Source organism: Entelurus aequoreus, linkage group LG04 (assembly GCF_033978785.1).
Source record: "Entelurus aequoreus isolate RoL-2023_Sb linkage group LG04, RoL_Eaeq_v1.1, whole genome shotgun sequence".
In the NCBI taxonomy this organism is placed as follows: domain Eukaryota; kingdom Metazoa; phylum Chordata; class Actinopteri; order Syngnathiformes; family Syngnathidae; genus Entelurus; species Entelurus aequoreus.
In genome coordinates, this window is record NC_084734.1 from 33,172,514 (window position 1) to 33,190,529 (window position 18,016).

An 18,016-nucleotide genomic window follows, 5' to 3' on the forward strand; every position below is an offset into this window, starting at 1 on the left:
GACGGTACAAACTGACAACTTTATTTCAACTGTTGAAAAATAACATTCATAATGACAGTAGTGTGGAATTGCTAATTCTTGTCATTTATATATTTTTTCACGTCATTTTTTTATTTATGTAATGGGCAGAGAGGAAGTTACCTGCAGAGACTTTGATGTTATACTCATGTTATGTTGTTGGCGCATAAAAGGTCCATATGAGTACACAGTAGATTCACGTTTATTATTTTAATTTTTTCATGACAACCCCCCCCCCCCCCCCCCTCGCTGGGCCGCGGGACAAATTATCAAGCGTTGACCGGGCCGCAGCTACAAAAAGGTTGGGGACCACTGGACTACACTATAAAATGGGGGTCCTATCTGTCCCCTTTTGTGTCTTTTTTGCAGTTGCGCAATCATTTTTGCTTGAAGAGAGAACCTTTGATGTGACATCTTGTCTGATCTTTTGATTTTCCCACCCTATGATGTCATACATATACCCTGAGTCACAAAAACCTCTCATAATAGTACAAGTGAGAATTATTTGATGGCTCACTTGGGCATATCAAGCATTTTTTCCACTGTGGACATTTAGCTGCAGCCTGTTTTCTTTTGTTAGAGTTCGAAATTCTGTTAAAAGACAAAATAGCATGTCCACAAATGTCCCCTGCAGAGGACGCTGGTTCTCAAGTAGGATAATGGAGCTAACCCTGAACCCTAATTTAGAAATATTAAAGCAGCACTAAGTAGCTTTTCAACCTTCATAAAATGGGATGATACATGGACTTACAACTAGTTGAATGACACCTCTGTCATGGCCTGAGGGGGGTCTGTATCGCTTTCCCTGGCACTAGGCAACTTTGAGGAGGGTGGCAGGAACCCTGTCACACAAAAAAAAAATACAAATGTTCTGACTTGCTTTACGGCATACGTCCCTCCCCCTTTCCCCATTTGTTACAAAGACGGAAGTCGATGCGAACGCTTACGTGCAATTACTGCTACAATGTTTCCCACACATTCATTTATTTGTGGCGGCCCGCCACGAAAGAATTACGTCCGCCACAAATTAAAAAAAATAAAAACAATTTTTTTTTTTTAAATTAAAAAAAAAAAAAGTTTTTTTTTTTGGCCTTTTCAGCTTCTCAGGCAAATCATATAGTTGATGTAGATGCCCATATCGGCTGTTCAGATTTACTTTACAAAAGAGAAGTGTAGGATACTTCTCTTGTCGCCTTATTTGTATTTGACTTTATTAAATGTATTTATATTAGAAACACAACATGTGTATATAACAAAGGGTGCAAAGTCTGCAGGCAGTAGGAAACACATGGTTAAGTGTAGGGAGTAAAACTGATGGCAGTCCAAAGTTCAAGATTTTTGGAGCTCTTTGTTCAGTGGATCAGATGTTTGATGAAGCTCTGTGCCTATCTACCACCAAAACTGTTTTTTGTTTATTTGTTACTGACTGTGGCAGGACACCTCTGCCTCTGTTTCACTTTATGTTGCTGGTAAATAATATGGTTGTAGTAGTAGGCTAAAGTTAAATTATTTAGTATGCACTAATTAAAGGGGCAGAGCTTTATGAGACATTTTAGCTTTTATATTTTATAAGATATATTTTTTGTAAGAACCACAATTAATAAATATATTTCAGTGAATAACTTATTGTTCAAATCTGTATATAAATATGTACATAAAGTGTTGTAATTATATTGTAAAATGGATGGATGGATGGATGGACGTTTAAAACAAAACTGTTATTATTAATTAGTAAGTATACATTTTTTTAGCCTTTTTAGAGAAAATCATATCATTGTAGTAAATTATGCAAATTACTCGATGATGTCATGGTGACCACGCCCATAGCCACGCCCCCACCGCCACAGGTATCTTGGCAGTTTGTGGGAAACACTGTGCTATCATGGCAGAAGCTGCAAAACAACCAAAGAAAAGAAAAGTTTTGGCTGAGGAGACAAAAAAAGGAATAAGGGAGGTTACCCGGATAAAAGGACAGTCAAGGATAAACTTTGGCCAGGCTTTTGGCATGAGCTCAAAGACAAAACAGGATTTTCGACCAAAGCTGCCTTGGCTCTGCTCCTTTCTGGACTAGTAAGTAATTGTTGATGCTCAAATCTAAATGATAATGCTAATGTTAGCCATTGGAAATTTGCGTGGTAGCAATAAATAACCACCAGCTTGATAGTTCGCAGTTGCACACTGACACGACCAGCCACGCAACAAACTCAAAAGTACTGTAAGATGAAAAAACAATGCAATGACTGCAAACCACAAACATAAAGTTGGAGCACAATATGTAGGTTCCTACAGTGGAAAGATCAGTCATGCTGACCGACTAACCCTATGTGCTGGTCTTTATGGGAATGTGGTTTTCCTTCAGGCAAAACACTACCGCTTTGGTCCACTGGCACCGGCAAAATCAACCAAAACTGAAAGTTCTTAAGTGGGGCTTTACGAACGTAATCTCTTTTTGTGCAGAGATGACGGGAAGGAAGGCCTAAAGTTCTACACCAATCCTTCCTACTTTTTCGACCTGTGGCGAGAGAAGATGCTGCAGGACACGGAAGACAAGCGCAAGGAGAGGCGGAAACAGAAGGTAGGTTTCGTTAAAACTCGATATGTGGTAACTCGCCTTGTTTACACCAGGCTGTATAGTTGGAATCTGTTCGAGGGCAGCACGGTGGTACAGGGGTTAGTGCATGTGCCTCACAATACGAAGGTCGTGAGTTCAATCCCGGGCTCTGGATCTTTCTGTGTGGAGTTTGCATGTTCTCCCCGTGACTGCGTGGGTTCCCTCCGGATACTCCGGCTTCCTCCCACCTCCAAAAACATGCACCTGGGGATAGTTGATTGGCAACACTAAATTGGCCCTAGTGTGTGAATGTGAGTGTGAATGTTGTCTGTCTGTCTGTGTTGGCCCTGCGATGAGGTGGCGACTTGTCCAGGGTGTACCCCGCCTTCCGCCCGAATGCAGCTGAGATAGGCTCCAGCACCCCCCGCGGCCCCAAAAAGGGACAAGCGGTAGAAAATGGATGGATGGGATGGATGTAAAAAATTGTGAAATATCAAAAACACTGTTTAACTTTTCGTTTGATTAGTAATCGTTTTTTGTTGTTACGATAATACTCCTGTACTGACCTGAATATAAGACAATATTTTTTGTCTGGAAGGGCTTAAAAAGATAGGTTGTCCTTTATCCGGGTTTAGATCCTCCTAATCCAGTGTCCTCTGCAGTGGACATTTGTTTTTGGTCAATTTATTTAGCAAAAAAACCCCCGTGATGCAAAACACAAACTTCCACTGCAGAGGACGTTGGTTCTCAGAAGGGTATAAACCAGCAGTTTTCGCCAGACCAGTGAGTCAGAGATTTTTTTCATGTCGCTCACATTTCACACAGACCAACATCCAGAGATCTGCTGTAAAAAAAAATTGAGCGGAGTAGTCTTATATTCTGGGCAATAATGTAATTACTCACGTCACAGTGGAAACATGACCAAGATCAGGGTTACTGATCTGTAGTGCCAGCTGGTCCGCTTGATGAAAACACAGCTCGGCGCAAAGAACAAAAGACTACATGTGATGGTAGTGATTTCCTAGGAAATACAAAGCATAACCCAAGGGTCCCCAAACTACAGCCCACGGGCCAGATCCGGCCCGCCAGCGTCCAAAATCCGGCCCGCGGGAAGTCCCAAGTTAAAATTATTATTTAAAAAAATCTGTATAGGTTGATTGGCAACACTGAATTGGCCCTGGTGTGTGAATGTGAGTGTGAATGTTGTCTGTCTATCTGTGTTGGCCCTGTGAGGAGGTGGCGACTTGTCCAGGGTGTACCCCGCCTTTCGCCCGAATGCAGCTGAGATAGGCTCCAGCACCCCCCGTGACCCCAAGAGGGACACGCGGTAGAAAATGGATAGATTGATGTCCTTTCTAATCCATTTTCTACCGCTTGTTACTCTCGGTGTCTCCTAGCCGCTCAGGCAAATCATATTGTCTAAAAATGCATTTTCCCATCGATAACCCGGCCAGAATTTTTTAACCCAATGCGGCCCCCGAGTCAAAAAGTTTGGGGACCCCTGGCATAACCGATTGAAATGACTCAGATCATGTCAGGGCTATTCACCTGGCTGCCCGTGGTCCAAATCTGGCCCATGCAGGAAGGACATCATTTGGGAGAGGCTAACGTTTTTGCAGCAAATTCCTGCAAACACTCGAGCGCTCCTGTTGTACAGAGGAACTTAGGGCAGTGTAAAGACATGGCAGATCACTGCATTTAACATTTTAACCTCTTAAAGGCCATCATCCACTGGAGTGGACACTTATAGTCTGCAATAACGGGAAAAAAACAAATGTCCGCTGCAGAGGATGCTGGTTCTCAAAAAGCGAATATCAGAAGATGAACATAACAATTCAGTTGAATAGCCCTAATCTTTGTGTACACTATCTGACATTTTTACTTTTATGAATCAACACTTCCACCAGTCAACCTTGCTAGTTACGACTTGATTTGTGATCATTACACATAATTAGTTGTCTATTCCAGGGCATTATGCACCACTTTTCTGCCCACACACACACACACACACACACACACACACACACACACACACACACACACACACACACACACACACACACACACACACACACACACACACACACACACACACACACACACACACACACACACACACACACACTCAGGCCTTGCATGCAATCTGATCAGTCATGATTTGTTCACAGGCAACATAACACATGAATATCTTTACAACAATTCCAAGAGGGGTAGAGGCGAGAACGAGATGCTTCGACGTTTAAATATGCAGATACGTTTTTTAAATGTAAAAATTCGTCAGAGAAGCGTCACAGTGCGTAATATTTTACGTGCGTCACAGGGTTAGGTTGTTATGCTTGTTTATGGCTGAGGCGCCCTCCAGTGATTTCATTCTAATTAAAGCCCCGGGTGGGCTGAGCTCGTAAAAAAAAAGCCAAGCTCATTTCCCCCTATTCGACACACTGGCAGTTATTAGACAGACCCCACCGAGAGAGGGGGCGGGGTGGGATTTGAGGCATTACATTCACATATTTCAAGAGTGGTCAAGTAAACATAATGATTGCATGGCTTTGCATCATTTTCCTAGCATTTCAGATGATCAACTATATTTTGCAGTAAACACAATCTGGCACACAAATTGATGACAACCTCCCATCATTTTTCTTCACGGCCCGTCTAACTTTGCAGCTGTCTAAAAAATAACGGATAGATGATTAACAAGGACAATATATCCATGGTGTTAAGCCTCTAAATCCAAATCGTCATTTACAAACTGCACCCTGCCAACTATGTGTAAACAGAGTGGACTCTCTGAACTTCCCATAGCTTCTTTTTCATTTTAGATAGGAAACTAGTTGAGACTGACTCAACAACACCTTTGCTGGTTGCAGTCAAGTACTGCACTCCTTTTCGTTTAAAAAGGCCTTAAAGGGGAACTGCACTTTTTTGGAATTTTTCCTATTGTTCACCATCATAATGAAAGACCAGGGGCCGTATTTATCAAGCGCCTTAGAGTGCCATTTTACACTTAAGTCCTGAGAATTTGCAAAATTTAGTCCTACTCTCAAACTTAAGAATAAAAGCTATTTATCAACTTTCTTAAGTCAATGAATCACTCCTACTCTCCACGATATTTAAGAGACCTTCAGAGGTGTCTTAAGTGGTTAGGAGTTGCCAGCAGGGGATGGCACTGAGGCGAGAGAGACGTGTGCGAACGTTCAGGGAGCGGAAGGATGTCCTGGCTTTGTTTGATGACGAGCAGCTGATCAAACGGTATCGTTTAGACAGAGCGGGTATTATTTTTGTCACAGATTTAATCATTTTCGATTCCTTGTTGATTTCTGCATGTGGCTGCAGTGGGCTAGTATATATAGAGCCACCCACACCAGTTTCAAATTAATTGCCTAATTAATGAATTGGAAAGAAAATGTTATGAGAGTAGCGTATGTGTGAGGTGAGTGACGTCAGTGAGTGTGTGGGCGAGAGAAGAGAGGGAGCGGTAGCGTGAGTGCGGGCGGGGACTAGTTTGTTTTGTATTATTTTGTAGTTTATTGTCAAAATATACACTCCCATTGTCCACTTAAATATTTCTAAGATATTTCTTTATTCTTAGACAAGGGATTCCCTTCCGTGATTGGTCATTTCTATGGACACAGAAATTACGTCACCTAAAATTCCGTTTACGGCACATAGTAATGTCGTAATTCAGCTCTGAGTGTGACACTTAAGATTCAGTCCTACACTTCGCTGAAAGTGTGAGTAAGACGCTTGATAACTAACTTTTAAGTGCAGCTTTCAGCGAATAATTTATTTACTCTTAAGTCAACTCTTAGCATACTTCTTAGGAGTAATTCTAAGAAGCTTGATAAATACGGCCCCAGAACATACATGTCTTTTTTTTAGGATTCTGAAGATGACAAAAAAAAAAGCTTGCAAAATGCGGCTAATGGGAGTCACCATTGTAGCCTTCAAAGAAAGCCCTCTAAAACAATTTCAAAACCCACCATCAACCTGTTATGTACATGCTCCAAATATATATGTAATGTAATAAGAGACACATTCACAACAATATGTAATATGTTCAATATTTAACGTATTTGGTCATTTTATGCATTACCGGAACTTCTTTCCTCAGCGCATTTATTTCCGTTTCCATAGCAGCACATTTCCGACTTCCGACAACAAATGTGTGTTCCTACTTCTGGAAACAAACGCGAGTGTGTTTCAATAATAGCAGACTTGGTAACAGACAAAAAAGACGACTATTTTTGAACAAATGACGATACATAGTCTTATCTTTTTGAAGCTGAATATATGGAGGATGAACTGCTGGTTATAGAAGCAAAATCAAAGAGAGCGTGAAATGCAATATTGTAATATGTTCAATATTTACCGTATTTGGTCATTTTATGCATTACCGGAACTTCTTTCCTCAGCGCATTTATGTCCGTTTCCATAGCAGCACATTTCTAACTTACGGCAACAAATGTGTGTTCCTACTCCCGGAAACAAACGTGAGTGTGTTTTAATAATGGAAGACTTGGTAACAGACAAAGAAGACAACTATTTTTGGACAAATGAGGATTCATAGGCTTATCTTTTTGAAGCTGAATATAGGGAGGATGAACTGCTGGTTATAGAAGCAAAATCAAAGAGAGAGTGAAACATTGGAGCAGACGGAAGCCTAGAGAGTGAGATTGGCGTGACTTGGTGGTGCAAATGTGGAACTTGGAGACAAGCTACGCCGACGTAAATGGTGTGCTTACCCAAACTAAACCTGATGGATTGGTGTTTTATCTCATTGTGTTGTGCATTACAAACTCAAAAGTCATTCAGCTTATGACGCAGTAGCTAGCTTGAGGCTAATGCCGTAGCATGTCGTTGCAAGACGATGTGTTACTACGCTAGAAAAACAGTTCCTCTGTGTTTGCGCTTACAATAACAATGTCGCTACAGATTGGTTATTCCATCAATCAATCAATCAATCAAAGTTTACTTATATAGCCCTAAATCACGAGTGTTTCAAAGGGCTGCACAAGCCACAACGACATCCTTGGCTCAGATACCACCTCAGGGCAAGAAAAAAACTCAACCCAATGGGGACAATGAGAAACCTTGGAGGGGACCGCAGATGTGGGGGGGACGTCGAGTGGATCTAGCATAATAGTGTGAGAGTCCAGTCCATAGTGGATCTAGTTAATAGTGTGAGAGTCCAGTCCATAGTGGATCTAGTTAATAGTGTGAGAGTCCAGTCCATAGTGGATCTAGTTAATAGTGTGAGAGTCCAGTCCATAGTGGATCTAGTTAATAGTGTGAGAGTCCAGTCCATGGTGGATCTAGCATAATAGTGTGAGAGTCCAGTCCATAGTGGATCTAGCATAATAGTGTGAGAGTCCAGTCCATGGAGGATCTAGCATAATAGTGTGAGAGTCCAGTCCATAGTGGATCTAGTTAATAGTGTGAGAGTCCAGTCCATAGTGGATCTAGTTAATAGTGTGAGAGTCCAGTCCATAGTGGATCTAGTTAATAGTGTGAGAGTCCAGTCCATAGTGGATCTAGTTAATAGTGTGAGAGTCCAGTCCATGGTGGATCTAGCATAATAGTGTGAGAGTCCAGTCCATAGTGGATCTAGCATAATAGTGTGAGAGTCCAGTCCATAGAGGATCTAGCATAATAGTGTGAGAGTCCAGTCCATAGAGGATCTAGCATAATTGTGTGAGAGTCCAGTCCATAGTGGATCTAGCATGATTGTGTGAGAGTCCAGTCCATAGTGGATCTAGCATGATAGTGTGAGAGTCCAGTCCATAGTGGATCTAGCATAATAGTGTGAGAGTCCAGTCCATTGTGGATCTAGCATAATAGTGTGAGAGTCCAGTCCATAGTGGATCTAGCATAATAGTGTGAGAGTCCAGTCCATAGTGGATCTAGCATAATAGTGTGACAGTCCAGTCCATAGAGGATATAGCATAATAGTGTGAGAGTCCAGTCCATGGTGGATCTAGCATAATAGTGTGAGAGTCCAGTCCATGGTGGATCTAGCATAATAGTGTGAGAGTCCAATCCATAGTGGATCTAGCATAATAGTGTGAGAGTCCAGTCCATAGAGGATCTAGCATAATAGTGTGAGAGTCCAGTCCATAGTAGATCTAGCATAATAGTGTGAGAGTCCAGTCCATAGATGATCTAGCATAATAGTGTGAGAGTCCAGTCCATGGTGGATCTAGCATAATAGTGTGAGAGTCCAGTCCATAGTGGATCTAGCATAATAGTGTGAGAGTCCAGTCCATGGAGGATCTAGCATAATAGTGTGAGAGTCCAGTCCATAGTGGATCTAGTTAATAGTGTGAGAGTCCAGTCCATAGTGGATCTAGTTAATAGTGTGAGAGTCCAGTCCATAGTGGATCTAGTTAATAGTGTGAGAGTCCAGTCCATAGAGGATCTAGCATAATAGTGTGAGAGTCCATAGTCCATGGTGGATCTAGCATAATAGTGTGATAGTCCAGTCCATGGTGGATGTAGCATAATAGTGTAGTCCATAGTGGATCTAGTTAATAGTGTGAGAGTCCAGTCCATAGTGGATCTAGTTAATAGTGTGAGAGTCCAGTCCATAGTGGATCTAGTTAATAGTGTGAGAGTCCAGTCCATAGAGGATCTAGCATAATAGTGTGAGAGTCCATAGTCCATGGTGGATCTAGCATAATAGTGTGATAGTCCAGTCCATGGTGGATGTAGCATAATAGTGTGAGAGTCCAGTCCATAAAAGATCTAGTTAATAGTGTGAGAGTCCAGTCCATAGAGGATCTAGCATAATAGTGTGAGAGTCCAGTCCATGGTGGATCTAGCATAATAGTGTGAGAGTCCAGTCCATGGTGGATGTAGCATAATAGTGTGAAAGTCCAGTCCATGGTGGATCTAGCATAATAGTGTGAGAGTCCAGTCCATAGAGGATCTAGCATAATAGTGTGAGAGTCCAGTCCATGGTGGATCTAGCATAATAGTGTGAGAGTCCAGTCCATAGTGGATCTAGCATGTTAGTGTGAGAGTCCAGTCCATAGTGGATCTAGCATAATAGTGTGAGAGTCCAGTCCATAGAGGATCTAGCATAATAGTGTGAGAGTCCAGTCCATAGTGGATCTAGCATAATAGTGTGAGAGTCCATAGTCCATGGTGGATCTAGCATAATAGTGTGAGAGTCCAGTCCATAGTGGATCTAGCATAATAGTGTGAGAGTCCAGTCCATAGAGGATCTAGCATAATAGTGTGAGAGTCCAGTCCATAGAGGATCTAGCATAATAGTGTGAGAGTCCAGTCCATAGAGGATCTAGCATAATATTGTGAGAGTCCAGTCCATAGAGGATCTAGCATAATAGTGTGAGAGTCCAGTCCATAAAGGATCTAGCATAATAGTGTGAGAGTCCAGTCCAAAGTGGATCTAGCATAATAGTGTGAGAGTCCAGTCCATGGTGGGGCCAGCAGGGCATCATCTTGAGTTAGGTTACGGAACGTAAATTAAGTATTGTTGGAAGTTTTTGGATGCATTTTTAAAGTGATTTAGAGGTAGAGGTAACTGTATTGCTATCTACCTAGAATGAGCAGATTATTACAAATTAGAATGCAAAAAAACCCAAAACCTTTTGTCGTCTTGTCACACATAGGGATTGTGAACGACAGGCAAAATTCCCCAAAAAGTGCAGTTCCCCTTTAAGACATGATTAAAGGGGCTGTTTGCAATCTTTAAGCGGACCCCTTGAGGGTGCTAACCCTCCAATTCATTTTTGAAATATTAAAAGGCTTTTAGGCCCGTGAGCAACACAAGCACGCGCATTAGCTTTGTGTGTTGTTAGCTAATGACAGCGATTTGGAGATAGCTCACCTTAGCCATCATTGAATGTATATTCTGCCGTAACGACAACATGACTGCAAATTGTTCTTTACTTCTATTGGATGACTTTTGTGTATGTGCACGCTAGGGTTGTACGGTATATCGGTCTTAGTATAGTACCGCGATACTAATGAATCATATTCGGTACTATACCGCCTCTGAAAAGTACCGGTCTGCCACCCCCCAAATTTGTGGTATCATCCAAAACTAATGTAAAGTATCAAACAACAGAAGAATAAGTGATTATTACATTTTAACAGAATTGTAGATAAAACATGTTAAAAGAGAAAGGAAGCAGATATAAACAGTAAATGAACTAGTAGATTAATAATTCATTTTCTACAACTTGTCCTTAATAATTTTTACAAAATAATACAATGGAAAATGACACAATATGTTACTGCATAGGTCAGCAGCTAAATTAGGAGCCTTTGTTTGCTTACTTACTAGTAAAAGACAAGTTGTCTTGTACCTTCACTATTTTATTTAAGGACAAACTTGCAATAAGAAACATATGTTTAATGAACCCTAAGATTTCCTGTTAAAATAAAGGCAATAATGCAATTTTTTGTGGTTCCCTTTATTTAGAAAAGTACCGTAAAGTATCGAAATAATTTTGGTACCGGTCCCGCTACCAAAGTATTGGTATCGGGACAACACAAGTGCTCGCGCAACCTGCTCCCTGCCTCAGACCGATAAGAAATTTTTATCCAACATAAAATCAATGGTAATTGTGAAAAATATATACACTTTAAAAAGCATACATGTTCTGTTAAACTACGAATAGAAACCATTTTTTGATTTAATAAATGTAACTGCGAGCAAGTTGCAAACAGCCCGTTTAATCAGCAATCAGCTTTTTTTTCTTAGCCAATTATAACGCCCACTGTGGAGCTTTGTTCAAGATTATAGTAGGCTTCAAATATGCAATGGCAATCTTAAATCAAAGTAATCTCCTGAGAGCCAGCATGCTCTACAGTGGACATTTGAGCTTTTGCATTAGAAGGCTAATTCTTTCGGAAAGTTGCAACTCCGACAAAACAAATAAACCAGAATCGAGGAGGACGTACTTGTAGATTGGATACCTGGATCATGCAGGGGTACCTAATGAAGTGGCCGACGCTGCAGCAGCCAGGGATTAGCGGCGAGTGACAAATGAGGAGCACCACGATGGAGACCTACAGTACACGGAGTCCTGATCTCATTAGCATCTTGTTAGCCTCAACGGATTAGCTGGAGGATATTTTCCGAGCCCGTCGGTCAGAAGACAACCCTGATTTATTATCATAGTACAGTAACCGTGAGTTCTGCTCGAGGCGAGAATGGAGTAGCCTCAACCCACAAAAATTTCCTTTTTAACCCCTTGTCCGGGGTTGCTATGGCAACAAGTCAAGTCCAATCAAGAGGCAGCAGGCTTGAGCAGAGTGATGGAGACATACAGTTGTTGAAAATTGACGGGCTGAAAAATTTGCAGCTAAGGACAACGGATCATGTAAGAAATGTATGTCAAAAAAGTTACGTGTCGGTTAAAACCGTGAAGGGTGAGTTCCATCAATGATTGCCAAAAAATTACAGTGTCAAACGCAATATTTTGTAAAAATATGCTTAAATCTCATGAGACTTCAGCTTTAAAGGCTAAAGTGTGCTTTTCTGTCTTTGGGATGTCACCTCAAATAGGTGACGATAACCATAGATACAGGAATAGAGCTTACTGCTGCATAGAAAGAGATGTTTAATAAACATGTTAAGTGCGTGTATAATCTGTTTTTTCTTGAGTCTCTTTGCGTGCGCAAAATTAGCAACGATTAATAAGAAACTGTATTTAGTTGTGATTAGGGATGATACTCGAAACCGGTTTTCCCGGTTGTTTGATAAGAAAAGAACCGAGTCCTCGGACTCGAATCCCTTTTTGAGAACCTGTACCCGTTATCGAGACCACTATAGTAAAGAAAAAGAGTTGATTCTTTATTCGAATCCCGTCCCGACCAGAAATGCTCCGTGGGACATCACAATAAATCAGTCACGTAGCTCAGTCATTAGGTGCAGATAGGGAAAGCAGGAAAACAATGGACGGGAAAAAGCGCTCCAAGGTGTAATAAAGTTCAAAACAAAAGCTATAATCCATCGAATAACTTTACTGAGAGATTTTAGCAGGGTAAAACACATGACGAACACTTTTACGACCAACCGGAAACATAGCAACCAGGCTAGCAACGCACCTCCTTTACGGCAGCTGTCGCAACGTTCTTAAAGCAACCGCAGCACATACATATATATACAACATATCTCCCTTTTTTAACTTTTGTTTTTCTTTCCTTGTAAACAAAACAAAATCACACTGTATATGTGTTGTCTGTCTAATTGTAAATAATGCAGACGAGGCGTGTTGGCTGAGTTCTTGACGTTTACTTTCAGAGCGTAGCAACATGCAACACTTTTCGGGGCTACCGCGCATGCTCGTAACTCCCGTTGCATGCTGGGTGGTGTAGTTGTTATATTCTCTAGCTCATAACATCTTTCCCCCTATAAAGAAATAATGTTAACTCAATAAAGTGTATTTCTTTTTTTAGCTTTAACTTTTCATTTTTTAGCATTGTAACCACATTTGCAAACAACTTTTCTCTTCATAGAATTTTCTTTCAATAAAGAAATAAAGTGCAAAAATGTCAAAGCATCATAACAAACAGTTATGTCAAATAGCAGCAGAAGTGCACTTTTTGGAGAGCTGTATTATTTCCAGTTTTGTGCCCAAGGTACTGATTTTATTTAACACTATATTATTATTTATATACCGATAGTGATCACAGAGACAGGTTGTTTTTGTGTTACTGTATATATTTGTTTCTCTGAAAAATCCCACTTAATATACTTTGGGTAACAACAGTCAATATTTATTTATTTATTAGATTTTATTTTTTTATTATATAATAAAAGTGAGCTTTTGTTAAACCAAATATTGTGTTTTTTTCCATATACAACAACCTATCTGGACTCGATAAGAGAATCGATAAGGAATCGGTTCGATAAGAGGATTCGATAATAGGCTCGAACTCGATAATTTCTTATCAAACATCATCCCTAGTTGTGATAAATCAAAAATAATCAACTCAGCCCTGTGATCGAGCTGATACAAAAAAATGTGATCTTTCGACAGCCCAAGTAAATGTTAATTACAAAAATTAGTTCCACCAAGCAGTGGTTAGCATCAAAAGTAATACCTATAAAATGTCACTAGGTGACAGTATAGCTCTGCAAGCACCTTGCTGTCGGCACACCAGGCACTGATATTACCAATGCCACGCAGGGAAGAATGAAAATACACATTTGCAATCAATTTTGTGCAAAATTATGCCAACTCAAACTTTGTTCTTTTCGTGTTTTCTTTCTGTTTTGTTTAGTACCGCAGCCCGTTTAGGCAGCAAGCTCGGCACCCTCTACTAACCTTGTTGCTTCGCCCTAACAAAATCTTGCAAATTGATTTAAATTCCTATGTTTTTGGTTGGGTTTTTACGCAAAATGTTCTTGTTGACGAAGTATTACTCTAAAAATGTAAAGTATGCACAAATAACATTAGAATAACAGTAAACAGAAGCTTTCCTTTATAAATGCCTCACCTCTAAAATGTGCCTGTTCCTCTCTTCAGTTGGGTAACGCCCCAAGTAGGGCTGCAATGACTAATTAATTAAATAAAAAGCTTTGATTTATATTCTCTTACTCCAATAAAAAATTTTATGAGTGTAACTAAACAAAATTGATCAAATCCGGACAGCATGGTGTGCCTGGAACTTTAAATACACGGACATGGTTTCCACACGGTCGCCGCAATAGAGCACACTTGAAAGCGGTATTTTCTTTCTGTTTTGATTAGTACTGCAGCCCGTTTAGGCAGCAAGCTCGGCACCCTCCACCCAACCTTGTTGCTTCGCCCTAACATAATCTTGCAAATTGATTAAATTCCATATAAAAGTTGTGTATTAGGATCAATCCTCGTCTTTCTTCATCCCACCTATGCTTCCCAGTTTGTCCTCCGCATTCCAGCGTCTAACCTTCTATAACATCTGTGCAGCTGGAAATGCCTTATCATGCGTGTCCCGAGGGCCTTATAAGCGTCCTCTCCGAAACCCCTCCTCCTCCTCCTTTCCTCACCCGCCCGGAGGTAAGCTCTTCTCCCCCCAGAATGTCCTATTTGCCAGGGCATCTGCTTTCCACGCAGTGAAGCCTGCAGCCCGACTCTAAAGCACCCCCTCAGCGCTCCTCCAGTAAGCGCCGCAACACTTGACTAACTGTATGCAACTCATCTTTATCTCCTATTGATCTCCCATTATGTATATGCCGCATCATATATAGAGTCGAGTGTTTAAAGTCGAAGCGTGCGGAATACAAATCCTGCACACTGCTTTGAAAGAGGAGCTCTCATCCTCTCCAAATGTGGGTTGAAATGCCAATTTTTCCGTATGACTTTAAATATCACTCCAATAAATCACTGCGTACCTCCACTTAAAAGAATAGATGCCACGCCATGCATAAACGCCCCCTCCCTTTTGTTTAGAAATAAAAGTGATTAAAGTTCATATAAAAGTAAAATCTCCCCCTGTAAAGCTGAAGTGAACAGTTCAAAGATAAATCATAAATATTAGCGTTATTAAAAATAAATATATTGTTACTATAAATGTTTAATAGTATTTTAGTTATTTTTTGCCAGAGCGAGTTAATCATATTCATGTTTTTGGTTTAGTTTTTACGCAAGATGTTCTTCTTGACGCAATGTTACTCTAAAAATGTACAGTATGCACAAATAACATTAGAATGACAGTAAACAGAAGCTTTCTGTTATAAATGCCTCACCTCTAATAGTGAAGTGAATTATATTTATATAGCGCTTTTCTCAAAGCCTGACTCAAAGCGCTTTACATAGTGAAACCCAATATCTGAGTTACATTTAAACCAGTGTGGGTGCCACTGGCAGCAGATGGGTAAAGTGTCTTGCCCAAGGACACACCGGCAGTGACTAGGATGGCGGAAGCGGGAATCGAACTTGGAACCCTCAAGTTGCTGGCACGGCCACTCTACCAACCGAGCTATGCCGCTCCAATAGGTGCCTGTTCTTCCCCAAGTAGGGCTGCAATGACTAATTGATAAATAAAAAGCTTAGGTTTATATTCTCTTACCCCGATCAATTTTTTTACGAGTGTAATGAAACAAAATTGATCAATTGACAGCATGGTGTGCCTGGAACTTTAAATGCACGGACATAGTCTCCACACGGCCGCCGCAATAGAGCACACTTGAAAGCGGCGGTGTGTCTGTGCCGTGATCTGTGAGGTGGCGTTTTGTTTTATTAATGGCTGTTTTTATTTTATTAATGCACAGTGCAATTTCAGTGTTCATGATGTGCATTTGTTAAAAAAATGGAAGTTATAGGAAGCAGAATAATGGTTGTATATTTCAACAATTTTCCCTAAAATGCGCATTGAGGCTAAAAAGTATATTTTATCCAATTACTCGGTTAATCAAACAAACGATTAATACAAATAATCAATAGCTGCAGCCATATCCCCAATTAGTTTGTACAGCACCAAAGCATAATGTTTATTTTTTTTTGTGCCTATTAGCTATGCACGCATGTCATTATTTACCCATTAGCTCAGCCCCGGCTCTGCTGACTCGGTCACACTAAACATGCATAAACCTACACACGTTTACTATCATATATAGGGCTGACCATTGATTTCTGTCTGTAGTAGTTCTGTAGCAGACCTGGGCAAATTAAGGCCCGGGGGCCGCATGCGGCCTGTTAAGCTTTTCAATCTGGCCCGCCGGACATTCCCAAATATTTTTTTTAGATCTTTAAGATGAAAACTGTAGCTGCCATTATGATGTGCAGTGATGTTTTCAAATGACCGTAAGTCTTGAACCACACAAAGTATTTCAATGGTTGGAATCTGCGCTTTTGCATGACATACTAGTTACTATGGTAATCTAATTAGTTACTATGGTAATCTAAGTCACAGCAGCTCAGACGAGGCACCAAGCGGTGTGGGTGGGGAGCGTTTCCACAGAGTGTTTCCAGAGCGACCGGCCTGAAATGCGGGTGTCAGGGACAGACGCGGAAGGAGATTTTTACAACAAAGTTCGAAAGCTTAGTGCAGGGGTCACCAACGCGGTGCCCGCGGGCACCAGGTAGCCCGTACGGACCAGAAGAGTAGCCCGCTGGCCTGTTCTAAAAATAGCTCAAATAGCAGCACTTACCAGTGAGCTGCCTCTATTTTTAAAATTGTATTTATTGACTAGCAAGCTGGTCTCGCTTTGCTCGACATTTTTAATTCTAAGAGAGCCAAAACTCAAATAGAATTTGAAAATCCAAGAAAATATTTTAAAGACTTGGTCTTCACTAACTGACAAAGAAACAGATAACAGATTTGGTGTCCAGTTCAAAGTGTGACACGATTTGTTTAAAAATTTGAGAGTTGACTTTTGTATTTTACATGAGTTATTATTTGTACAAACATGGTGCAAAGTAATTCATGATTTGTTAAAAAATGTTAGTGGCTAGCTAGTTAATATGGGATATTGTGATTTCACAAGACTGCCTTAGAAGTGATCATTTGAAAATGTTCAATTTGAAAAATGTGCACTTAGAGAAAATATAAAAATAAAGTGTTGCATATTGATATTTATCTGTTTCTATATATATTTATTGTGAGAAATCATTAAGATGATCACTGTTTCCACAAAGATAAATATCATTAATTATTAATAATAACATAGAGTTAAAGGTAAATTGAGCAAATTGGCTATTTCTGGCAATTTATTTAAGTGTGTATCAAACTGGTAGCCCTTCGCATTAATCAGTACCCAAGAAGTAGCTCTTGGTTTCAAAAAGGTTGGTTACCCCTGGCTTAGTGATATATCCGATATATCAGATTGTAGGTGTTTTGTTTTTTTGTTACCCTTATATTTCGTCATGTTTGTTGTATTTTTGTTAAGTTTCGCTTGATTTTCAAAATATGTCGATCAAGAGGGGGGTGTGACGTTCATATGTTGTCAATATTCAGTGTTTTATCGTTCATAGTTAATATTGTAAATCCCACATTCTTTATTTTCATGTACATTCTGGGTATCTCATTCAGTAAAAAAAAAATTAAATTCCATTCCGTTTTTTCAGGTAGTCTGTCAAAACGTTTTTAGCATTCAATCAGACATTATTGTGAGTTTTTGTATTAGTGTTCTTAAAAATAGATATACCGGCCCCCAGACACATTTTTTTCTCTAAATGTGGACCCCCCGAGTCAAAATAATTGCCCAGGCCTGGTCTATAGCATTACAAGGTGCCGCCATGCAACATTATTTAGCTACTGTAAAGAGATGCCAGTCACATTTCATGTTCACACGCCACACAACATAATATGTAAGAATAAGGACATGCTATGCTACGTGCAGTAGGTAGCAGCTTAGGCACATTAATAAGTCACGTGTTCACCTGCATGAGTGTTTTGAATGCATTCCCTTCCACCTATAGGTGTCCTCGATTCCAGGATGATCTTGTTTGCACCATACCTTACAGCTCTATTATTTTTTTCTGTGTG

At 40.3% G+C, this 18,016-nt stretch overlaps 1 protein-coding gene across 2 annotated transcripts in view; it reads left to right on the forward strand.

Moving 5' to 3' along the window:
* wasf1 (WASP family member 1) overlaps positions 1–18,016 on the forward strand; it is a 148,413-nt gene that overhangs the window by 117,339 nt on the left and 13,058 nt on the right. For both annotated transcript variants that reach the window (XM_062044635.1, XM_062044634.1), the window contains exon 5: positions 2,476–2,593. In XM_062044635.1, the coding sequence (XP_061900619.1) occupies positions 2,476–2,593 (118 nt within the window). The remainder of the gene's footprint in view (positions 1–2,475; positions 2,594–18,016) is intronic.